This window comes from Thamnophis sirtalis, unplaced genomic scaffold (genome assembly GCF_051295495.1).
Source record: "Thamnophis sirtalis isolate CommonGarterSnake01/CBP01778 unplaced genomic scaffold, rThaSir2_p1.2 scaffold_2, whole genome shotgun sequence".
Taxonomy (NCBI): domain Eukaryota; kingdom Metazoa; phylum Chordata; class Lepidosauria; order Squamata; family Natricidae; genus Thamnophis; species Thamnophis sirtalis.
In genome coordinates, this window is record NW_028261382.1 from 66,136,254 (window position 1) to 66,162,200 (window position 25,947).

At 46.3% G+C, this 25,947-nt stretch overlaps 1 protein-coding gene across 1 annotated transcript in view; it reads right to left on the reverse strand.

Annotated features, from left to right (window-relative positions):
* Positions 1 to 25,599, reverse strand: part of RTN4R (reticulon 4 receptor) — a 172,936-nt gene extending 147,337 nt beyond the window's left edge. The window contains exon 1 of the mRNA XM_087705844.1: positions 25,318 to 25,599. Within this exon, the coding sequence (XP_087561970.1) occupies positions 25,318 to 25,429 (112 nt within the window). The 5' untranslated portion in view covers positions 25,430 to 25,599. The remainder of the gene's footprint in view (positions 1 to 25,317) is intronic.
* Between the last annotated feature and the right edge of the window lie 348 nt (positions 25,600 to 25,947).

Consider the following 25,947-nt stretch of genomic DNA (forward strand, 5'->3'; position numbering starts at 1 on the left):
TTATTATTTTTGAGGTGCAGGAGGCAGTGAGTGTGGTCACCTCAAGGCTGATGCTGTGTTGTAATATTTTTGGGGAGGGCTTATTTTCAGGGGAGGGCTTATTTTCAGGAAAACAGGGTAGCTGGATACCTGCGCTTCGCAACAAATCTATGTGATCTGATGGGGCTGTGAAGGAGAAATTCGGTTCATAATCCACTGGCTCAGTGGTGGTGGGTGATTGAAACCCATAAGGGAATATCATTCCAGCCACCTTGAGTCTGGAAGCAGTTCCATAGGTGGAAGGCGTAGTGGTGAGGTAACGATGTTTAGAACTGTAAGGAGCCCCAGGCCGCTCCTGAGTGAAGGAGTGGAACATCTGCTAGTTTGAACTGAGGTAATGGAATGTGAGGCAACTGGCAGTTGGAACAAAGCTCATTCAGGTGGGGAGGGGGAGTAGAACTCCTTAGCATCAGAGAGTGTTAATTACTGTATGAGAAATACTAATGATCTGATGGTCATTTCAAAAAAAATCCTTTCTTAGCGAGCACCTAGAGGCCAAGCGAAACATACGTGCCAAATTTCAAGTTGGTAGGCTTTATCGTTCTGGAGATTTCGTGATAGATATATACTGGGGAATTCCAAGAGATCAGGAAATTGTGCTTTTTTCATAACGGTGTGTCTATCACCATTAAGGAGGCATCCCTCCCTTGAGAAATAGCTGGAGAACTGCTTCTTCACCAGGAATTTATCCACCCAATTTCTTTGCTCATAAATCTGGCATTTCCCTTCCAAATTTATGAGCAAAGGAAACTGGAGTGGAGAGTCAATTTGAAGCAGCATTTAAATTCAATTTCCCCAATCTGATACATATCTGAAATATGCCAAACAAAAGCCCCTCTCTCTCCTGCCCAGGGGACCCTCCTTCCATAAACTGAAGGAGTGATTAGTCCAGAGCTTCTGTGGAACTGCGGTGACAAGACCCTTGTGGCTATGGCGCACTAATGTGGCATTTTATGCCTGGGGAAATTTATTTAAATGTTATCTCAACACCAAGCCAGGCCTGAGTGATTCACCTTTTAAGATAATCCATTTTCTCTTGCAATTGTTTTTATTGTAATTGCAATTTTGCTGCAGGGTAAAATTCCTTTACCCCCCCCCCTTTTTATTTACTGACAATTGTTCAAATAAATGGATGGCAAACAACCAAGTCACACCTTTATTTCCCATAATACCTTTAAACCTCTACAGATCCACCTGGCATTCTCAGACCGTAAAAGTCTCCTAGAAGAACTCCATATTATAGGGACGTGACCTTGCCTGGCTGTTTATCTCTTTTGTTGCTTTCATTTCCATTCAAGGCAGGCTATTTTTTTCACCCCAATACAGATTTATTTTGGTCTAGCACTAGCCTATGCCTGGCAAAGTCCCGGATTAAAAGAGGGTCAAAAAGGGAATGTTCTCTCCATCTTTTATTTTTTTCTTCTCTGCCTAATTGGCTTTTGGCTGAAGGAATGTCTTGCACTTGGCTGGAAGCTGGACAATGAAATAGCAACATTTTCTGTAAAGAAAGGATATGAAATCACTGCAGAGGAAAGCGTGCTTGAACTCCCATATCGATCTAGCAAGGGAGAGGTCAACCAATTGCTGAACTGAGTCCCTGATGCCCTATTGGGGTGAAGGTTATTATCACACCCTTTTGTCCTAGGCATGGATTCAGTAAAGCAATCAGGGCCTCCAGCTTACCAAAGGCTACAAGGCTGTCACTGCCTGAAACCCCTTAAAACCATAAAAGTCTCTGGCTTTACAGTTTTGGCTAGAAAGGGGGAATAAATAGGGAACTTCTTGGGAGTTCTAGAACAAGATTGAGCCCCGGTGGCGCAGTGGTTAGAGTGCAGTACTACAGACTACTTCTGCTGACTGCCAGCTGCCAGCAATTTGGTGCTACAATTCTCCAAAAACAAGACCTAACCCGAAAATAAGCCCTAATGTGTCTTTCAGAACAAAAATTAATATAAGACCCAGCCTTATTTTCAGGGAAACACGGTAGTTCAGATCTCACCAGGGTCAAAGTTGACTCAGCCTTCCCTCCTTCCGAGGTGGGTAAAATGAGGACCCAAATTGTGGGGGTTTGCAAGATGCTGACTCTGTAAACTGCTTAGAGAAGGCTGTAATGCATTGTGAATCGGCATAGTAGACTAAGGGCTATTGCTATTGCTCTTCCTTTTCTCCTTCCTCCCTCCCTCCCTTCCATAACTCTGCCCACTGCCAGCAGTTCAATTGTGATTGGCTCAAGGTTGACTCAGCTTTCCCTCTTTCCAAGGTGGGTCAAATGAGGATTGTTGGAGGCAAGAGATTGACTGTGTAAACTGCTTAGAGAGGGCTGTAAAGCACTGTGAAGCGGTATATAAGTCTAAGGGCTTTTGCTATTGCTATTGGACAGACATTTGTCCGGAATAGCATAGGGTCTCCTGCCTGAGCAGGAGGTTAGACTAGAAGACCTCTAAGGTCCCTTCCAAGTCTGTTATTCTTTTAGAGGGGGTACAAGCGGAATCCACCACAGATTGCTTTCTGGGAATGAGGTCTTTCAAATTAGCCAGGCTATTTCTTGAAAACCTCCCTGGGGTGCTTCCAAAACTAATCCCTAATAGTTGTTTAATCTTGCCATAGACATTCTATTTCAGTGTTTCTCAACCTTGACGACTTTAAGTTGCCAAGGTTGAGAAACACTGTTCTATTTATTAAAAAGAGCAAAAAAAAATGTGTATTTTCTTTGGTTTTAATGTGCATACTTTCGAGCCTGTTTAGAGAATTTACCACTAAGCATTTCAAACACAATTCCTATTGCCCTCTAACTGAAAGGGTGAGTACAGGCGACTCTCGTCTTCAGACGGCAATTGAGCCCAACATTTCTGTCATGAAGTGAGACACTTTTCAAGGCAGTTCTGCCCCATTTGACATCGTTTCTTGCCGCCGTTGGTAAATGAATCGCTGCAGCTGATTAGTTAGCAACCCAGTTGTTTAATGAATCCGGCTTCCCCATTGCCCCAGGTTGCAAAAGGGGAATCAGATGCCCTCGGGACATGGCGACAGTCATAAATATTAGTAAGCTGCCAATCACCTGAAATTTGATCATGTAATTATGGGGATGCTGCAAAGGTCGTAACTGTGAAAAATGATCATAAGTCACATTTTCAGCATCGTTGTAACTTCGAATGCTCACTAAATGAACTGATATCAGTCAAGAATCAGTACTCTACAACTTTCATCTATGAAATCCTTTTGTGTGTGTTTGTGTGTGTGTGTATCTCAGCCTCTGATTTGGAAGGCCCACAAGCAGGCTCCCTCCCTCCGCCCTCCCTCCCCAGAATTAAGAGTGGACGCCTGTTTCAATAAACCCAAGCAGAGGCCTCCGTAGCATCCAATGCAAACAACTTCAATGTGATCAATAGCAGCCAGTCAGGAATAAAAAGCCCAAATGTTTATACGGAACTCAAATAGACTCGTCAAGCAGTAAATAAAAGCTTGCAAAAATGCTTTCCCCGCCTGACAGAAGCGCTGGGAGTTTGGAGACAGAAAGTGACAGGAACACGGCAGGCAAACAGACAAAAGGATTTTCCCAAAAGGGCTGAAAGGGACAGGTGTGTAAAGACAAGGATGCTCCAGGATTGCCCATCCAGAGGAGCGTGGACTAGGTTTCGGAATGGCAGCAGAAAAAGCAGCTTTTTCTGCAACCGCACTGTTTGGCTGGGAAAACCAAGGAAAGGCTGTAGGTTAAATATAGCCCCACACCCTGTTGAAGTTTAAGGCTGGGTTAACAGCTGGCACATCACCACATTCATTATTGCTGTTAGTTGCGAAGTCATGTCTGACCCATCACAACCCCATGAACAACGTTCCTCCAGGCCTTCTCTACCATCCTCTGGAGTCCATTTAAGCTCATGCTTCGGTGATTCCATCCAGCCACCTCCTTCTCTTCCGTCCTCTTCTTCTTTTGCCCTCCATCCTTCACAGCGTGAGGCTCTTCTCCAGGGAGTCCTTCCTTCTCATTAGGTGGCCAAAGTCTTTGAGTTTCCTCTTCAGGATCTGGCCTTCTAAAGAGCAGTCAGGGTTGTTCTCCTCTAGGATGAACCGGTTTGATCGCCTTGTGATCAAATAATTAAATAAATAAAATATAAACATTAGACTGTGCGGAAATGAATAGGTTAACATTAAAGATAAAGGACAAAGAAGAGGCAGAATATTTTTTAACTTGGGATTTGTTGTACCCATAGTTAGATAATAAAGATAGAAATTTGAAATGGGAAGAATACCATTATATGCAAGTAGAGAATGTGACTTGTTATTACTACCTATTCGCAAATTGATTCAGACAATACACTGCTTATAAAGCAGGTTGTTATTGTTGTTGTTGTTGTTGCTGTTGTTGTTGTTGTTAGTTGCAAAGTCATGCCTGACCCATCGCAACCCTATGGACAACGTTCCTCCAGGCCTTCCTGTCCTCTCCCATCCTCTGGAGTCCATTGAAGCTCAAGCCAACTGCTTCAGTGACTCCATCCAGCCACCTCATTCTCTGTCGTCCCCTTCTTATTTGCCCTCCATCGTTCCCAGCATGAGGCTCTTCTCCAGGGAGTCTTTCTTCCTTCTCAGTTGGTGGCCAAAGTATTTGAGTTTCATACCACATTCATAGAAGATGCAAAATTCAAACCATCTTTTTTCCTTTACTATCTGATTTTAAGTTTAGGTTCGAGGCAATTTGGGCAACTCCCTCAATTAGTCAATTCTGAGATTTTGCCCTCTCTCTGTGATGTGTTGTATTCCTCTATGGTTATTGCTGCTCTTGTGGGGGTCTATGACAATTCACCACAGCCAACCCGCTGTGGCACAACTCAACCTATGACAGTTTGCTATAGCCAACTCATCGCTGGACAACTCCGTACAGGATGAGGGTTACACTAACAGAAAAGAAATGGTGGAATGGAATCATTAAAGAAAGGATGCAAAAGGAGGGGCAGAATGAAATGGAAATGACAAAAATTAAAATGTTTTTTTTTAAATTCCTAACTCTAGAAAGAGTACAGAGAAGAGCAACCAGGATGATGAGGAGTCTGGAGGCTCAAACATACAATGAACGGTTGCAGGAACTGGGCATGGCTAGTCTAGTGAAGAGAAGGACCAGGGAAGACAGGAGAGCAGTCTTCCAATGTTTGAGGGGCTTCCACAGAGAGGAGGGGGTCAAGCTATTCTCCAAAGCACCTGAAGGCCAGACAAGAAATAATGGATGGAAGCTGACCAAGGAGAGATTCAACCTGGAAATAAGGAGGAATTTTCTGACAATTAGTACAATCAACCAATGGAACAGAAGTTGCCTTTGGAAGTTGTGGGAGCGTCATCCCTGGAGGCTTTCAAGAAGAGAGTGGACTGCCATCTGTCTGAAATGGTGTAGGGTCTCCTGCTTGACTAGATGACCTTCAAGGTCCCTTCCAACTCTTTTATTCTGCCCCTTTCTATTCCTGTGGCTTCAGCCATGTAGTTAGTCAACACCTGGACACTACAGAACAACAGAGAACACAGAATCCTGAGTCCACCCCTGAAGACATCCTGCTCTCATCCTCATTGGATGCAATTAGTGCAATGCAGGAACCCGACCACGACACGTTTTATGTTGTCTTTGGTCAGTCACAACTCTTGCCGAAGCACACAATCGGGAATGTTGCCAAACAAGTATGCTAAGAACCCTGGCAATCTGCTATGACATAAACGTACAAGGTTTTGGATGTCAAAGGAAGTTGTGCATGCCAATCTCTGCCACTGCCTTGGCCCACCAACCTTCCAATTTCAAATGTTTCTCCCCAAAACCTGGCTTTGAAAAATCTGCCACGTTGATGAGGGAAATACACTTTGCCCTGGACTAATCTATCATCCTCACTTGCCATTTAGTGCCAAAATACATGGGCTCCCAGGAAAAACAGAGCACTAAAGTGGGGAGGCTCGGCCACCATATAGCTCTCATTTCTTTCCAGAAAAGAACATCCTTATCTGCCTTATTTCTCGCTGGCTACCTCTGAAGTTAGAAAGGCCAGCGAGGAATAAAAATGCCATGAAGTTAAAACATGCAGGTACCACCATCCAAGGCTCACAAGTCTTCAGTCCTTCTAATCATCCTGGTCATATGTCCAAGGGGACCTATTCTGGCTCCCCAAACAGGACAAACCCTCTGTATTTAAATCAAGGACTCCTTTATTAGGAGCATCAGCATCCCCGGCAAAAAAGTTTTTCTCTCATCGCAGGCTAACAAGTCCATCCGGCAGGGGAGATGAATAGTTGTCTGCCATACCTATTCATCTCTGCCCCGCCTTTTATCCACAGAGCTAGGACAGGGCTTCACTAGCATTGGTGGCTCTTTTGTGCCAAGGACCAGCCCATAGATTTCCACTGCTCTCCTCTCCTCTGCCTTCTGTGCATCTGCATGTCAGCCACTGGGCCCAGTTGTTCCTCCTCTTCCTCATCAGCCATATCTGTTGGCATGTGACTCGTCACCTCCAGCGGCAATGCACGGGCTAGCCAGCTGATTTTTCAGCCTTCCAGTGGGCCAGGAGAGGCCATTTTCGCCCACTCGAAGCTTCAGGAAAGCCTCCGGAACTTGGGGAGGGTGAAAAATGGGGGGGGGGCACCTACAGAAGCTGGAAACGAATCATTTCTGAACTTCTGGTAAACCCGTTGGGCTCATTTTTCACCCTCCCCAGGCTCCAGAGGCTTTCCTGGAGCCTGGGGACGGTGAAAACGACTTCCCCCAGCCCTCTGGAGGAAATACGGAGCAGATTTTGGAGGCAAGCAGTGAGGTGCATGTGGGGGGGGGAGTGGGGAAGGCTTGTACACGCTTGCACACGTGGAGGCGCATTTTGCATTATTGGTGCTGGCACACACGGGCTCACATTTTTGGCACCCAACAACAGAAAATTTGCCATCCCTGCACTAGGGCTTATTTTTGGGGATGTCTTATTTTTCCCCATGTATGGGGGGCAGTGGGGCAGTAGGCCATGCGGTGCACCACTGCCACGAGGAGGGGGGGGGATGGAGCTGCCCCACATGCCCTGCAATGTGTCACCTCAGGCCCCCTGCAGCCAGGCCACCCATATCCCGATAGCTGCTTTGCTTCGTGGCAGCAGCTCCAGCAGGATTGCATGTGGCCGCTGGGCCCATTTGGACGGGCAGCCTAACAGGCGCTTAAGTAGGTCTTATTTGGGGGTGGGTAGGGCTTATATTAGATGCATGCAGAAAAACATCCGAGGGCTTATTTTCAAGATAGGTCCTATTTTCAGAAAAACAAGGCATATACCAGTGATGGCAAACCCTTTTCGCCTCAGGTGCCAAAAGCATGTGAGCACATACTTTTGCGTGGCCACGCGTGCCCACCACAATTGAATCCACACTGCTGTGCCCGCTGCACATGCCCATGTGATACACACACACACACACCATTGCCCCGCGCATACGCACACTGCTTTCCTGGAGCCTGGGGAGGGTGAAAATGCCCCCTACCCCACCCCAGAGTTCCTCCAGAGACTGGAAATGGCTCATTTTCCGACTTCTGGTGGGCCCAGTAGGTCCCTTTTTTGCCTTTCCTAGTCTCCAGAGGCTTTCTAGGAATCTGGGAAGGGCAAAAATGGCCTTCCCTGCCCCCCAGAGGCCCTCCAGAGGCCAGAAACGGCCCGTTTTCTGATTTTCGGGTTGCCCGTTGGGTGGTTTTTCGCCCTCTGGAGGCTTTAGGAGACTTCTGGAGGGCGAAAAATGGGTGAAAATCAGCTGGCCAGTGCTTGCTTGCATGCGCATTAGAGCTAACAGGGCAACACCTCGCATACCCTCAGAAATGGCTCTGTGTGCCATAATGGGTATATACATTTTGGTCTACTGGTGAAGGCACGAGGCTAAAAAGCAGGAGGCTGTGAGTTCAAGTTAGCCTTAGCTGGGCAAGCCGGCTGGGTGACTTTGGGCCAGTCACTCTCTCTCAGCTCAACTACCTCACTGGGTGGGTTGTTGTGGGGAAAATAGGTGGAGGAATCTGTGTTGAATATACTCGCTGACTTCAGTTATTTGTAAAAATAATAAAAGATGGGATACAACTAAATAAATGAATACAAGGATAAAAAATATAGCCTTCCTTGAGTTTCCCTGTGTGATAGGGAAGAGGAAGGGCTTATCAATTATGCTTGAAACAATCTTGTACAGCTTATCTGTTTAAAAACCAACAAAAACAAATAACTTTGGCTTGATTAGATATTCATATTTCTGCTGGGTTTCTAGGTACTTCTGCAGAATTAAATAGGGAACATAGAAATATAACAGCAAATGTTTGTACAAACACCATCAGTTCTCGGTCAATTTGAGGAGAGTAAGCTTCCAAATTTTATTTCAAAGAAAAAGAGAATGTGGGTGAAATTTATATTCACAGAGAGACCAGCTCTCCTGCTTATTTAATAACCAGGGGAGTGAGGGAAATGTGAATATCCTGCCTCTCGTTGCTACAGCTTCCCAACCTGCAATTCAATTCAGTTATTCTGTAACTCTGAATCAGTGCAAGATAAAAATGTTGTTTTTAAAATGTTGTGGCTTGCACTGAACACCTATGTAAGAAAAATTAAGTGTCTGAAATTTTAGAGGGTCTCCTGCTTGAACAGGGGGTTGGACTAAAAGACCTAACACTTACAGATAACAGAGTTGGAAGGGACTTTAGAGGTCATCTAGTCCAACCCCCTGCCTAAGCAGTGGACCCTACATCATTTAAGACAGGTGGCAGTACAGTCTCTTGAAAGCTTCCAGTGATGAAGCTCCCACAACTTCCGAAGGCAACTTCTGTTCCATTGGTTGATTGTTCTCAGTGTCAGAAAACTTCTCCTTATTTTCAGGTTGAATCTCTCTTTGTTCAGTTTCTATCCATTATTCATTGTTTGGCCTTCAGGTGCCTTGGAAAATAGCCTGACCCCCTCCTCTCTGTGGAAGCCCCTCAAATATTGGAAGGCTGCTATCCTGTCTCCCCTGGTCCTTCTCTTCACTAGACTAGCCATGTCCAGTTCGTGGAACTGTTCTTTATATGTACTAATACACTCTATAAAGCCTTAGTAAGACCACACCTAGAATACTGCATCCAGTTTTGGTCACCACACTATAAAAAAGACGTTGAGACTCTAAAAAAAAGAGAAGAGCAACAAGGATGATGAGGGAACTGGAGGCTCAAACATACGAAGAACGGTTGCAGCAACTGGGCCTGGCTAGTCTAGTGAAGAGAAGGTCCAGGGGAGACAGGATAGCAGCCTTCCAATATTTGAGGGGCTGCCCCAGAGAGGAGGGGGTCAAGCTATTCTCCAAAGCACCTAAAGGCCAGACAAGGAAGAATGGAAAACAGAAAATGAACAAGGAGAGATTCAACCTGGAAATAAGGAGAAATTTCCTGACAGTGAGAACCATCAACTGATGGAACAGAAATAGCCTTCGGAAGTTGTGGGAGCTTCATCTCTGGAGTCTTTCAAGAAGAGACTGGACTGCCATCTGTCAGAAATGGTGTAGGGTCTCCTGCTTGGGTGTGGGGGTTGGACTAGATGACCTACAAGGTCCTTCCAATTCTGTTAATCTGTTAATCCCACCACTTTCGTTCCCAAAAGAGTCAAAAGAGGAGATTGACCATGGAAAGTACATCTTAATGAATGTGATGGAAATGAAGAAAAAAAAAGTTCAGGTGCAGAGGAATGCAAAAGAGTACACTCAATTAAGTCAGTTCCGCTTCTTCTGCAACACAGCAGAAATCCCACATTTGCATTGTATTTGCAGCCTCTTACAATGGAGATTGGCTAATCATTCCTACTCCCCTCTTAAAAGGGTCAAACTCCAGGTTTCCTCCTGAAGATGTGCTCTTGGGTTTTATCCCCGCCTTAAGAATTTCCTAGAGAGATTAGTTAGAGGGCCATAATGACTATGTTATGCAGTTTCCTGATTCAGAGGCAAACAGAGACTGTATAATTATCTTTTTAATGGGATGAAGAGAAGATGCTACAATGCTAATGATTTGCTTAATGGCTAAAGGTTTATTGTGATGACGACCATTCAGATGTTTATGGAGCTGCAGAATATGCACGGGTGCCTTAGAGGATACGAGGAAGAAATATAAAATGTGATACATGGACACATCACATTGAATATTGATTCTGATTTTGGGCACAAAATACGAATACAGTGAAACAAACGAGCAAGTAAAGGCAACCAGGAAGATCGTGGGCTTGTGGAACTTAACCTCCAAAGGAACTGGATATGTTTAGCTCTGAGAAAATACGACCAGGTTTAGGGCAATCCTCATCAACTACTTTATATATTGTCACACCTATGATCATAACTCTTCTCTATCATCCCAGTTTACCATATGTAGAATAATGGACTTTAATGTACGAGAAAGCGATTCTGGTTGAATATTAGGAAAAATTTCCTGATAGCTTTGACAATGATTGGCAAAAGGGGTTGAGTTCCACTGAATGTGATTGAGCAGATGGAGGTGGCAATTCACCATGGCCAACTCACCATGGAACAATTCACCACAGGACAACTCACTGCAGGACAATTTAACAATTCAATTTAATTATTATTAAATAATTAAATTATTATTAAATAATTAAATTATTATTAAATAATTAAATTATTATTAAATAATTAAATACAAAAATATTTTAATTTTTGCAATTCACATTTCATTCTGTCACTCCTTTTTCATCCTTTCCTTAGTGATTCTATTCCACCATTGCTTTGAAATTAGTGTAACTCTTGTCCTGCAGCAAGTTGGCCATGATGAGTTGGCAATGGTGAGTTGGCCTTGGTGAGTTGTCCTGTGGTGAGTTGTCCGGTAGTGAGTTGACCATGGTGAGTTGGTCTTGGTGAGTTGTCCTGTGGCAAGTTGGCCATGGTGAGTTGGCCATGGTGAGTTGGCCATGGTGAGTTGGCCATGGTGACTTGTCCTGTGGCAAGTTGGCCATGATGAGTTGGCCATGGTGAGTTGGCCATGGTGAGTTGGCCTTGGTGAGTTGTCCTGTGGTGAGTTGTCCTGTAGTGAGTTGACCATGGTGAGTTGGTCTTGGTGAGTTGTCCTGTGGCAAGTTGGCCATGGTGAGTTGGCCATGGTGAGTTGGCCATGGTGACTTGTCCTGTGGCAAGTTGGCCATGGTGAGTTGGCCATGGTGAGTTGGCCATGGTGAGTTGACCTTGGTGAGTTGTCCTTGGGGAGTTGTCCTGTGGCAAGTTGGCCATGGTGAGTTGGCCATGGTGAGTTGGCTTTGGTGAGTTGGCCATGGTGAGTTGTCCTGTGGCAAGTTGGCATGGTGAGTTGGCCTTCGTGAATTGGCCTTGGTGAGTTGGCCATGGTGAGTTGGCCATGGTGAGTTTGGCCATGATGAGTTGGCCATGGTGAGTTGTCCTGTGGCAAGTTGGCCATGGCGAGTTGGACATGGCAAGTTGGCCATGGTGAGTTGGCCCTGGTGAGTTGGCTTTGGTGAGTTGGCCTTGGTGAGTTGTCCTGTGGCAGGTTGGCCCTGGTGAGTTGGCCTTGATGAGTTGGCCATGCAAAGTTGGCCATGGGTATTGTTATTAAACCCTGAGCAGGAGCTGAATAAAAGCTTTCCAGGAAGGGTTGAGATTTGATCGAATAGAAAATTGGATTAAATGACATTTATGGCCCTTCACATTCTAGGATTCCACACTTTTCAACTTAAGATGGCACCTGCTCCTCTTTCTGTCTTTACAATCCAGCTAAGCTGGCAACTGAAATTTACTTTAATCCGTGTGATTAAAGGAAAACATTGAGACATTTTGCTGCCTGAGGTAGAAAAACATAATGATGTAATTTTATTCTCCAGCACAATACTGCTACTTTCCAGGATCAGTCATTTGAAAGAACCGGCTGCCTGCTTTTAGGAACATCTGACCTTCTCCCCTAGGTCTGGAGACTCCTTTTGCGGGTCTTAGGTGACATTGTGGGCCACACAGAGCTCTTCCACCAAAAGGCAAAATCTTGGATTCTCAACTTTGGTAACGTTAAGATACATGGACTTCGACTCTCAGAATTCATGCTGGATGGGAAATTGTGTTAGTTGAAGTCCCCATATTTGCCAAGATCGAGACACACAGATTCACGCCATCTGAAGTAATAATTTCCTCTGTTTAATGACTTGGCCAACCCTGTGGTATTCTAAAATGGAGCTTAGTTATGTAGCATGAGGCTGTACATTCTGCAATATTTACATTTTTGGTAGACTCATCCCATGAATCCAAGCTCTGCAAGGTAAATAGGAAACCTTCATTTTGTTTGCAAATAATAATATTAAAGATTCTAAGTATCAGCAAGAATGAGTCCTTATATTTAAAGAGCACCTGTCATTTCAAATCCATCATGGCAGCACCTGTTAGCGGGCATCCACTCACCTGCTGCCTGCCACATCCCTCACCTTGTTGTGTCCCTGCCGCATCACCAACTGACCCATGAGGAGGAGTCCCTACGGGACAGAGATGACAGTTGCTCTTTAAAAATTATGACTGAAATCGAGTTTTTAAATAAGCCTTTTTACTAGTGATTTAAATCTACTTGATTTAAATCAAATCCACCCTGTATCCTGCCTTCATAAGGATCCCTGTCAATCACCAAATGATATGCAAGGAGGCATGTTCAACTATCCGAAAGATTTAAATTGGATAAAAAAGTTTGTACAGATGAAAGAACTACTTTTGCAAAATATTTATATATCAATATAATACAATACAATAATACAATACAATACAATAGCAGAGGTGGAAGGGACCTTGGAGATCTTCTAGTCTAACCTCCTGCCTAGGCAGGAAACCCTATATCGTTCCAGACAAATGGCTATCCAACATCTTCTTAAAGACTTCCAGTGTTGGGGCATTCACAACTTCTGGAGGCAACTTCTGTTCCACTGATTAATTGTTCTAACTGTCAGGAAATTTCTCCTCAGTTCTAAGTTGCTTCTCTCCTTGATTAGTTTCCACCCATTGCTTCTTGTTCTACCCCCTATTGGAGAATAGTTTGCCTCCCTCTTCTTTATGGCAGCCCCTAAGATATTGGAAGACTGCTATCATGTCTCCTCTAGTCTTTCTTTCTATTAACCTAGACATACCCAATTTCTGCAACCGTTCTTCATATGTTTTAGTCTCCAGTCCCCTAATCCTCTTTGTTGCTCTTCTCTGCACTCTTTCTAGAGTCTCCACATCTTTTCTACATCGTGGTGACCAAAACTGAATGCCGTATTCCAAGTGTGGCTTACCAAGGCATTATAAAGTGGTATTAACACGTCATATGATCTTGATTCTTTCCCTCTGTTTATGCAGCCTAGAAGTGTGTTGGCTTTTTTGGCAGCTGCTGCCCCCTGCTGGCTCATATTTAAATGGTTGTCCACTAGGACTCCAAGATCCCTTTCACAGTTACTACTGTTGAGCAAGGTCGCACCTATACTGTACCTGTGCATTTCATTTTTGTTGCCTAAATGTAGAACCTTACTTTTTTCACCATTGAATTTCATTTTATTAGATAGTGCCCAATGTTCAAGTTTGTCAAGATCCTTCTGTATCTTTAGCCTATCTTCTGGAGTGTTGGCTATTCCTGCCAGCTTGGTGTCATCTACAAATTTGATGAGTTCCCCATTTATTCCCTCATCCAAATCATTGATGAAAATGTTGAAGGGTATTGGGCCTAAAACAGAGCCTTGGGGTTCTCCACTGCATACTTCCCTCCATGAAGATGCAGTTCCATTGAGGACTACATGTTGAGTGCGGTTGGTCAGCCAGTTACGAATCCATCTGGTGAGGATGCTGTCTAACCCACATTCTTCTACTTTATCTAGTAGTAGGTTATGGTCTACCTTATCAAATGCCTTACTGAAGTCCAAGTAAACTATATCGACGGCATTCCTCTGGTCTGCTTTGTCATATTATCAAAGAATGCAATAAGATTAGTCTGGCATGATCTTTTTTTGACAAACCCATGTTGGCTTTTGGCTATTACTTTGTTTGCTTCTAGGTGTTTGCTAATTCATTGCTTGATTATCTTTTCCAGAATCTTTCCTGGTATTGAGGTCAGGCTGATAGGTCTGTAGTTTCCTTGATCTGTTTTTTACCCTTTTTTGAAGATGGGAACCACATCAGCTCTTTTCCAGTCCTCTGGTAGTTCCGGGATCTCTGAAAGATATAGTTCAGTGGTTCTGAGATCTTGTCTGCCAGTTCCTTTAGAACCCTGGGGTGTAATCTATCCAGTCCTGGTAATTTGAACTCGTCTGGGGTAGACAGATGCTCACTTACCATTTTCTTCCCTATTTCAACTTGTGTTCCTAATCTGATTTTTGTGGTACTGTTTTTGATAGGTTGGACTGTTTTATCCCTTTGTGTAAAGAGAGATGCAAAACATGAGTTAAATAGTTCTGCTTTCTCCCTGTTGCTTGCCAATGAATACAATGATGAACATCTCATTGCTATGGTTTACAAATTATTTGTGATGAATGGAAAGGGTGAATATACAGTATGTTAAAGATTGAAAGATTAAATGGGCAAAACATCAATATAATATTATCCTTGACAAATGGGAAAATGTGGACAAATGGATTGAAATTTACATTAAATTATGATTCTAAAAAATTATAAAATGATGTATAATTGGTTTTAATACCTGAAAAATTGTCAAAAATATATATACTGGAAATGAAATCAATATGACAGTATCTTTTATTGTTTATAGTACACTTATAAAACTGCTAAGCAAAAGAGATTTGCTGCTCCAGAACCTTCTTAAAACTGATGCACATTAGAAATCAGAATTGTTTATTTTTGGTTTGATGGATAAACAGACTGGAAAAAAGCGAATATACAGTTCTTGGTTATATAAACAGAAGTACAGAATTAAAATCACGTGAAGTATTTGTACCACTTTATAAAGCCACATGGAATACTGCATCCAGTTTCAGTCACCATACTACAAAAAAGATGTTGAGATTTTGGAAAAAGCTCAGAGAAGAGCAACTAAGATGATCAAAGGCCTGGAGACTAACACATATGAAGAATGGCTGCAGGATTTGGGTCTGCCTAGTCTAAATAAAAGAAGAATTAGGTGGGACATGATAGCAGAATTCCAGTATTTGAGGAGGTCCCAAAGAAGAGGTCAAATTATTCACCAAGGCACCAGAGGCCAGGATAAGAAACAATGGATGGAAACTATTCAAGGAGAGAAGCAGCCTGGAATTAAGGAGAAACTTCCTAACAGTGAGGACAATTAACCAGTGGAACAGTTTGTGTTTGCCTTCAGAAGTTGTGGGTGTTTCATCACTGAAGATTTTTAAGAATAGGCTGGATAGGGTCTCCTGCTTCAGCAGGGGGTTGGACTAGAAGACCTCCAAAATCCCTTCCAGCTCTGACTGATTGGAAGAAAATATGGGATTTCTTATATATGACAAGTTCTGCAAGGTATCCTATATGCACAAAGGTGGAAGGATGTGTGAATTCTCACAATGGAAGAATGGATTGTGGAGTTAATGGAACTGGTTGAAATGGGAAATTTGACTGCTTTGATTAAGATCACAATTTGACTGCTTTTTTTTTCAACAAGGATGCTACTTTTGGATTTTTCGCTTGATAAAGATAAAAAGGAAGTTTTGACTTTCGGATTTGATGACTAGATATGTTCTGATTATAGAAAAACTGTTTATTGTTGCAATTTAAAAGATATACTTTTGATTCTACGTCATTTTATGTTTTTATATATTGGATATTATGTGTATTCCTGGAGTTGTAAGTATGATTCATTTATGGGTTACTTGTTTTATTTAGACTAAGAAATCATGATATTATGCATTTTTATTTTTTTTACTGTTTGATTTATATCTATCATTATATGTAATGTTTTAGTCTTGTATTTGTCTTTGCTTAAACTAAAATAAGTGCATCCTTACAATTTTATCCCTATTGAAGGGAGTTGGAAGTACCTCACACTATCCCAGGACGTACATTTATCAAGAACATAACATGTGATTACTACTAATTGTAAAATGTGCTTTTAATGACCATTTTATTTATAAACGGTCACTAAACAAGGTATCTGCTAAAAGAGGAGTGGCTGCAGAGGTGGGATTCCTACCGGTTCAGACTGGTTCGGTCAAGTAGGTAGTAACTTGGCCTGCCACGCCCCTGAACTGATTTTATCGTCGTTGGCGCCATCTTGATTTTCATTTCTGCATGCGCAGAACAATATTCATTGCAAAAATGTAATCTTTTTCCTATTCTAAGGTGCACATGACCAGACCATTTTTAGGTGCAAATGCGCATGTGTGCAGAGCATTTTTTGCACGCCAAACCAGCAGGAATGCCAATAGCAACCCACCCCTGAGCGGCTGTAGTAGGAGACAATTAACAGCATGACTCCATACCTTTCCATTGGGAATCTCAGGTATTCCAAGCAAGAATGGAAGCATTCAAACAACTTGGACAACTTTGCATTATAGACTTAATTAATGTAGGAGAAGGACTGTCAGTACCTGGGGTCAAGATTAAAAGAGCAATCAGCCTAGGATCCTTACATAGCCACAAGTGAACTCAAGTCACAACCTCCCTTGAACTTTGTTGATTGTTATCTAACTCCAGGCAGGTACTAATGCTTAGCTGAGAATATTCTTGCGCATAGCCACCTGCTGCAATGAGAAATAGAAGAATCCTTGGCCTCACCCTAGTGAAAGCTGTGCTTGAGAAATTCTCTGAAAACCCTCCTCTCCCACTCAAGTCTTATTAAAAGCAAATTTTCTGCTGTCAAAGAGAATGGAAAAAAAATGGTACAGAGAAAATGTAGGTCTCTTCCATAGCATTAATATTTGCTGAATTGATTTTACAAATCTATGTCTTCCATTTCCACCTGCCTTACTGTATACAGCAGGTATTCCCATTCTCTTAGCACATGATCTTCAAACAAGGCTCCAGCCATACAACCTTTGACCCTCAGCTCCACCTTATGGATGGGTCTTGTTCTGACCCAGCTCCCCAAACACAACCAACCTTCTGAAGTTAACTCAAAGATTCCTTTATTAGGAATCCCAGCAGCCCTGGCAAAAAGTTTCTCTCTCACTCCATGCTAACCAGTCCATCCATCCGGGAGATGAATAGTTGTGTGCCACATCTATTCATCTCTGCCCCCTGCCTTTAATCCCCAGAACTAGGGTGGGGTGGCTCTTCCGACCCAAGGACTGGCCCATAGATTTCCACTGCTCTCCTCTCCTCTGCCTTCTGCGCATCTGTGCATCAGGCCCTGGACCCAACTGTTCCTCCTCTTCCTCATCAGCCACCTCCAGACCTGCAGGCTGTTGACTCTCCATCCGAGGGGTGACGGACAGCCCAGGCTCTGCCTCAGTCTCTCTCTTTCTCTCTGCCAGCTCCATTCCCTCTTCCCCCTCGGACCTCCCAGGTTGCCTTGATGCTGACCCTAATTCCCACACCTCCTTCTCCTCTGAATCAGCTGCTGGATTGGCCAGCATTCAATAGGCCATAACAAGTCCTTGAGCAAATGGTACAAAAAAGGTAAATCTTCATATCCAGAACAGTCATTAGAATAGGAAGCCAAGAAACTGCATGCTGGAGCCAAATTCTAAGACATTGTGTTTCCCTTTGCTATTCGGTACTGCATGGCAAACCACTTTCCAAACTTTAGGAAATTAAGGAAGTTAAACACATGGGAAGTAGTGCATTTCGCACCACTGCTGTGCTCCTCACTGCCGTCTCCCCTTAATACAGGTATCCTCAACTTACCACAGTTCGCTTAATTCAAAGTTTACAACCGCCTTGAAAACAGTGACTTATGGCTATTTTTCACACTTATGACTGTTACATCTTGAAGACCTCCAAGGTCCCTTCCCAGCTCATTCTACTTTATCTCGGTCCTCTTATCATCTTTGTTGCTCTTTTCTGCACGCTTTCTATGGCTAAACGTTATGCCAGGAATAAATCTCTAGATGGATTGATTTAGGAAACATTGAACAATTGCTTTGGTTACAGAATTAATCCATAACCTTCAAATCACAATGAAAGAAATGAACTGATAAGTCTAAAGACTGATTTTAGTTCACTTCTCCACAATATGCTATCCATCAAGTCCTCCCAAATAATAAATATTATTTGCTCAGGGGCTATCAAAAGCTGTCAAAACTCAGATTCCAAAATTAAATGCACAGATAAGGCTAAGTAAAAGCCCCAACCTTTGAGGAGTTGAGGAGGTAGCCGAATCTGGGTGTCAAAAATATCAATCACTTGGAAACATTTTGGAAGGAGGACATTTCATTTTCTGTGCTCAATGGTGAGCAAGTGGACTCCAAGGATTTAAAGACCACTAGCTGGTAAGATAAGTTGGCATCACAGTTGCCTCTTGCAAAACTCCATTAATTATTATTGGCTTGGTGGGCATGGCAGGGAAAGGCTACTGTAAAATCTCCATTCAGAGGTGACATTTGCTGGTTCTCCTAACTACTCAAAATTTCCACTAGTTTATTTAGTTTATTTGTCTTGTATGCCACCCACTCCCAAAGGACTCCGGGCGGCTCACAATAGACAAGGGAGGGGGAGATAACTAGACAAAGACAACACTTAAAAAACGCAACATTCACAGTTTCCGTGGGGCTGGATGTTTCACAAGTCCCCCGGCCTGCTGGAGCAGCCAGGACTTGGTGGCTTTGCGGAAGGCCGGGAGGGTAGTAAGGGTCTGGATCTCCACGGGGAGGTCATTCCAGAGGGCTGGAGCTGCAACAGAGAAGGCTCTCCCCCGGGGAGTCGCCAGCCAACATTGGCTGGCAGATGGAATCTGGAGGAGACCTAACCTGTGAGATCTAATCGGTCTATGGGAGGTAATCGGCAGGAGGCAGTCTCTCAGGTACCCAGGTCCGATGCCATGTAGGGCTTTATAGGTAACGACCAGCACCTTGAAGCGGGTCCGGAGACTAATGGGTAGCCAGTGCAGCTCGCGGAGGATAGGTGTAACGTGGGTGTACCTGGGTGCACCCACAATCGCTCGCGTGGCTGCATTCTGGACTAACTGAAGTCTTCAAACACTCTTCAAGGGCAGCCCCACTACCGGTTCTCCACAACCTGTCAGAACCTTCTTGGTTCCACCTCTGGTATAGGGTCTCTTGCTTGAGCAGGGGGTTGGACTAGAAGACCCCCAAGGTCTCTTCCAACTCCATTATTCAGTGGAATGGCTTGCCTCCAGAACTTCTGGGTGCTTCACCACTGGAGGTCTGTAGAGATTTTCCGTCCTCCAAGTCATGGTTGTCCCAAAAGTGTTTTTTCAGGAGGCAACTGGACTTTTTTGTTTTTTTGTTTTTTGTTTTCTTTTGAAGACTTTTTGCTTCTCATCCAAAAAGCTTCTTCAGCTTTGATTGGATGGAGGGGAATGGAAGGATTTATACTCCTTTCAGACAGCTGGTCATTTGCATCCTTTTAGAGAGTTGTTGAGGCCACTTGGAGGTTTGTCTGTGTCCTCAGGGTCAGCTGAGTGGTGCAAATGGTTCCTGTAGTCTGCATTTTTCCCCGCTGGTAATCTGAGGAAATTCAACACTGGAGGTTTTTTTTTTAAAGAAACTGGACCACTGTTTGTCTAAAATGGTATAGGGTCTCCTGCTTGAGCAGGGAGGGGGTTGGACAAGAAGACCTCCAAGGTCCCTTCCAGCTCTATTCTGATTGATTGATTGATACTTTGAGAAGTAAAAGCTGTGGGGGCACATGGGAAAGGCAGCCTTCTGTTTCCCTCCTCCTTGCAAGAAATCCCCCCTCCCCCCAGGAACCACACATAAAGGACACAGTGGCCAATTTAACTTTTACCTTTCTCATCTGAAACAGGAATGGAGAAAGGATTCTTTTAAAGCTCTCTGCACTTGATGGCAATTACACAGCATAAAAGAAAAGGGCACTCAATTTATACCAGGAAAATAAGATCCTGCGGCCTGTTAAATTAAGCTGATGTAATTTTGCTTATTGAAGAATAATCCATTCTTATGTTTTTTTACTAATGCACAAGACTGTAGAATAGGTTATTCAATCAAGGGGGGGGAGTATGTGCGATTACACGTGGCTAATAGACAAATTCAGTTCTTTTTTAATTTCTAAAAGAAAAATATTGTTCACCCATAAATATTCTCTCCTACTGTAAGGACTAAACCTGCGTTCATCAACAGATAACAAATTTAAGATGTATGAACTTCAACTCCCAGAGAATTCATGCTGCCTGAGGAATTCTAGGAGTTGAAATCCACACTTTACTTAAAGTTGCTAAAGTTTTGAGAAGCCCTCTAATATAGGGGGGTGAAACTCAATTTCGTTGAGGGCCACATCAGGGTTGTGTTTGAGCTTGGGGGGCTGGGGTAGGCATGGCCAGCTTGACCTCACTCATGTCAGGAGGGGCACCTGTGGTGGCTGCTAAGGCAGGTTTTCCTTCAGACCCTCCCTCATTCCCATTATAATCTCCTTCCTTCCTTCTGCCCTCCCTCCCTCCCTTTCCTTCTTTTTCATTCTCTCTTCCTTCTCCTTTCTTCTTCCTCCCCCTCTTTCCTTCTTTTTCCTTCCTTGCTCTCTTCCCATCTTCCCTTCTTTTATTTTCTCTTTCCTCTTCCCCTTCTTCCTTTCCTGTCCCTTCTTGCATGCTCAAATGCAAAAGGGGAATTTTTTCTCCTTTTGTTTTGCCTTCAGTTTCTTTTGATAGCCCTCTGCCAACGAAAACATGTGCCACCCCCCACCCCCTTGAGCTCTGTTTTCACTGGCAGAGTCCTTCGCTGTTTCCAGGGTGGCCCCGTGGGCCAGTTCTAAGCACTCTGTGGGCCAGATCCAGCTCGCAGGGCCCTGAGTTTGACACCCTTGATCTAGTAGATCTTAGTTCTTGGTGCACCATTTGTCACTGTGAAATGAAAACTGAGATTCTTCACTGCCTTCTCCGCTTTCATATTAGCAGCCTCTGGAGCAGAGGCAGAAACATTGTTGGAGCCCACTGTGAAATCAAAGCTGCTGCCCTTTTTTTTCAGATGTGGTGTCTAAAAAGAGGCAGGGGTGATGCCTTTTGGTTTTTGACTCCCCTCTGCCATTTCTCCAGCCCACCTCCCACCCAGCACGGTGCTCCTCCAGCTTCAAAGCTCACTGAGATCAGCCAATGGAGGCTCTTCTGCACACCTGGTCAGGTAACAGGACTGGGAGGTGGGTGCGTGAGCACCTGGTCTAAGCTCTGCATCTCCTGGCTGGAAGATCTCGTGTTCTGCCTAGGGATTTTTCATCATGCCCTAGAAACCCGCACAACAATTGGATTATCCCTTCTACGGATTCTCCTCCCCCTCCTTTGTGCGGGTTTTAAAGACTGATTAGACATTTCTATTATAATAATAACATCGAGCAACTTTCTGTGGCCCCGCATGCTGTTGTTTTTTAATATGTATTATGGAGATTAATACATTCCTTTGCTGAAATGATTGTCTGGGTAGTTTATAGCGAATTTCGTACTCTCACATTCATAGACACACACGGGAGCCTTATATTTCTTTCGGATAGATAGAGGGATGCCCAGATATTTTCCCTTGCTTCTGTCCCAGGTGAGTGTTTTTAGAGGGAGGGAAGAAAAGGGTCAGGGAGGGTAGAAGGAAGGAAGGGAGGAAGGAAGGAAGGAAGGAAGGAAGGAAGGAAGGAAGGAAGGAAAGAAAGAAAGAAAGAAAGAAAGAAAGAAAGAAAGAAAGAAAGAAAAGGGACAGGGAGGAGGGAAAGAAGGGAGAGAGGGAGAGAGGGAGGAACCAAGGAAGGGAGAGAAGAAAGAAAGAAAGAAAGAAAGAAAGAAAGAGGACAGGGAGGAGGGAAGAAGGAAGGGAGGGAGGGAGAGAGGAAGGAAGGAAAAAAGGAAGGATAGAAAGAAAGAAAGAAAAAGGACAGGAGGGAGGGAGGAAGGAAGGGAGGGAAGGATGGAGAGAGAGAGGAAGAAAGGAAAGAAGGAATGATAGAAGGAAGGAAAGAAAAGGAACAGGAAGCGACGGAGGGAGGGAGGGTGGACCTGATGTCTTTGACACTCTCCCCCATGAGATGCAACACACAATCTTTGGCAGGCCTCTGGTCCTTTCACCAGCTAACAGAGGGTGGCAGAATACACAGCCACACAATTTTCTGTTCCCAAGAGAACTTTTTCTGAGGGCTTTAAGGCAAGCAAATCATCAGCAGCCAGAAAGAATGAATCAAGCGATCCCAGGATTCTAAGCCTTTGGGGTCCAATATTCTCCCTGCTCTCGTTTAATTAGATTTTGTTTCTCACATAGTCCTAAAGATTTCCCATTAATTGACCAGTTAATTTAGCCGGGAAACCGCCTCCTGAAAGAGGCAAAATCTATCTCAAGTGTTTGAAGGCACCCTGAGATATTTCCCCTGCAAGCAAACGAGGAGGTGTTTGGTTTCACTGCTGCATTGAAGTCATATCCATAACCATCAACCACGCTGGAGAGGGAGAGAGGAGAGAGGGGGGAGAGAATGTGTGTGTCAGAGAGAGAGGGAGAGGGAGAGAGAGGGAGAGAATGTGTGTGAGAGAGAAAATGTGTGTGTGTGTGTGTGTGTGTGTGTGTGTGTGAGAGAGAGAGAGAGAGAGAGAGAGAGAGAGAGAGAGAGAATGTGAGAGAAAATGAGAGAGAGAATGAGAGAAAGAGAAGGAGGGAGAGAAAGGGTGGGAGGGAGGGAGAGAGAGGGGGAGGGAGAGATAGAATGAGAATGAGAGAGAGAATGTGTGAGAGTGAGAGAAGGGGAGGGAGAGGGAATGAGAAAGAGAATGTGTGTGTGTGTGAGAGAAAATGTGTGAAAGAGAAAATGTGTGTGAAAGATTGTGTGTGTGTGTGAGAGAGAGAGAGTGTGACAGAGAGAGAATGATAGAGACTGTGTGAGAGAATGAGAGAGGGGGGAAGGAGGGAAAGGGAGTGAGGGAGGAAGAGAGAGAGAGAATGTGTGAGAGAGAAGGGAGGGGGGGAGGGAGAGAGAGAATGTCTCATATTCTCCCTGTAAAGCAGCCTGTGGGAGAGTGAGAGAAACAGCCAATGATACCCATTAAGATACACAGAATCTCCCCAACCTAATAGGATGTGTGTGTGTGTTGGGGGGGGACTATAAATCCAGGTGGGGATCTCATTCAACCCCCCCCCAGTCTTGGGAAAATTCTCTGTCTGGAGGGCTGACTGTTGTACATATCCCCCCACTTCCTGGTTCCCTGAAAAAAATACCACTAGGTGGTACCCTTGGAATGGCACTTTCAGTTTCCCCTCCACCACCACCCACCACCCCAAAAGGATCCCCCCCCCATCAGCCACCCAGCCTGTCCACCTGGCCCAGCCAGGGCTCCCCAACCCAAGGATGCTCACTAAATCCCCCCACACACACACTTGGAAGAGCTCTGGCTGCCTTCCCCCCACTTCCCACCCCCCCCCAGCGGCTCTCCTCCAAGACCCCCGCAGCAGCCTTCGCAGCTGATTTCACCCAGGGCGCCATTAAAAAAATAAAATAAAAATAAAAGTGGAACGAAAGCAATTTCCAGCCGACACAATCTGCGTTCACTTTCCATGAAATCTCTTCTCCCCGCCCTCTCCCCCGCCATTAATCCAGTTGAGCACCATTGGCTAATAGGGCATATTTTACACGAAGCTGAGAAAAGTAACAGCGTGAAGGAGGAGGAGGAGGAGGAGGAGGAGGAGGAGGAGGAGGAGGAGGAGGAGGAGGAGGAGGAGGAGACGTGGAAGATCCACCTGGGTCGCCTCTGGACGCCTCCACCTTTTCCTCCCCAAACTCCACCCCACTTTTCGGAGCCATCAAATCCCCCCCACCCACCCCCAAGCCACCCCTCTTTTCTAATGCGTAAAAGCTGCGCTCCAAACGGCTGGAAGACACACAAGCACACACACCTCCGCCGGCCGCTTTGATGTCAAGAAAGCCTCTAACCACAGGGAGATCCTAGAGGTCAATCCCCACCGCCGCAATTCATAATACAAGGTGCAACCGAGCAAGCCGATCCTTCAACAGGGAAAGGGGAAAAATAGCTCGCTCTCCTCTAATCGTAAAGCACTTTCGCTTTTTTTCCCTGTGACCCCACCTGGGAACGTCAAATTGCCCTTTGGGGAAAAAAGGGGACTGGAAACTTCGGCCAACTCTTTGGGGTTTCCCAGGCCAGGCTCTTGGGTCCTCTTCTGCAGGGGAGATTGGGGAGGGGGCAACCCTGCTGTCGAAATGGGGAAGGGAAGCTCCTTCCTTGCCCCGCCGCAATCTCTTCTTGCGGCTCGGGGTGGGTGGGTGGGGGATTGCTTCCCCAAAGCTGAACCAGCTTTGCCAAAACCTCCATTGAATGTCAGTCCGGCTGTCAGGAGAAAAAGGGGAAACTGATGTCAGGAGGAATCCCCCGCCCCCCAAAACACCGAGCCTTCCGCAGGGATCGCCGCTTGCCGGTGGCAAGAAGGGCTTCTCTCCCCCCCGCCTCGCTCCACAGGAAAGGCCCAGGGGGAGTGAAGGGTGGCTGGCCAGGGGGAGGGGGAGAGGACAGCCCCCCCTCGCCCAGCATAGCAACATCTGTAGACACCTGCCGGAGCTGCAGAGCCCCCCCCCCTCCGAGGTCACTAGGAAGCTCGGGCGTAAGCCAACGGGGAGCCGGGGGACTTTCAGGGAAGACCGAGGCCTGCCTCCGGAGCGCTCCCGAGGTAGAGACCCTGCGCGGCGGCAGAAAGAAGTGGGGGGAGGAGGTCCTGCCTAGAAATCTACCGCTGCGGCGCTTTTCGGGATGGAAAGAAGAGCTCCTCGACGCCTTTGCCTCCAGCCTGGGGGGGGGGGGGTCTGGGAGAAACGCCGGCCTCCCCAAACGCCCCCGCCTCTGGGTCTCCCCCGCCGCCGGGACGGTCTCCCCCCCTCCAAAGCAGGGCAGGAGTTCCGGGCTCCTTCACTCCCGAGCCCCCTTTCTGGGCAAAGCCGAAGAGGGCAGAAGTGACCCGTCCGTCGCCCTCCAGACCACCCCACCCTGCACCCGCTGCTCTTCCGCAACGCCTGGCTTCGCGCAGCGGCTTCCCTGCCTGGGAGCCGCTTCAGCCGCGCAACTCTGCGCCCAAGCGCAGCGCATCCTCCCCTTCCTCGGCTGAGGAGGGGTCCGGGATCGGGCGGCCTCTCCCCCACTCCGCGGGCTGAGCCCACCGCGCGCGCCAAACTTGCCAGGCGGAACTTCTGCCGCGCCGAGCCCGGGGCTGCCTCCCTCCACCCTCCCTCCCTCCCGCCGCGTCCCGCGGGCGCCCTCTTGCCTACCTTTCGCGATGGCCCTCTTCATCTTAGGCGCTCGGACAAGGCACGTCTCGGGGGGCAGCAATCCTTCCCCGGAGGGGCGCGGCGGCGGCGGGCAGGCGCCGCGGAGCCTCATGCGAACTTCCGAGCGGGCGCGGCCAGCCAGGGGCTGCCTCTGCCGGCGTCTCCGCGGAGGGGCGGCCGGCTCCTCTGGCGAGCGAGGCGCAGCAGTCCGGCGGCGGGAGCTAGCATCCAGGCGCGGGAGCGGGACGGCTCGGCCGAGCGGCTTCTTCGGTTCCCGGCGGCGGGGACACCGATTCGGGCCGCCTCCCGCGCGGCTCCCAGCCCCGGGCAACGCGCTCCGACCCCCGCCCTCCCCGCCCCTGCCCTGCCCTGCCCTGCCCTGCCCTGCCGCCGCGTCCGGAAGGCGGGGCGCCGGGTGCCTTGCTGGAGTGGAGGTGCGCCGCGCCGCGCCGCGCCTGGCCGAGCGAGCGAGCCCGAAAGGTGTAGGACGCCGGATGCGATCACGTGGTGGGAGGGAGACGGCTCGGCCTAGATCGGATTTACTGGCGGGGGGGAGGCAGGCAGGCAGGCAGGCGGAGGAGGAGGCGGGGAGGAGGGGCCGCCGCCGCCGCCGCGCGCTCAGCCGAGGAA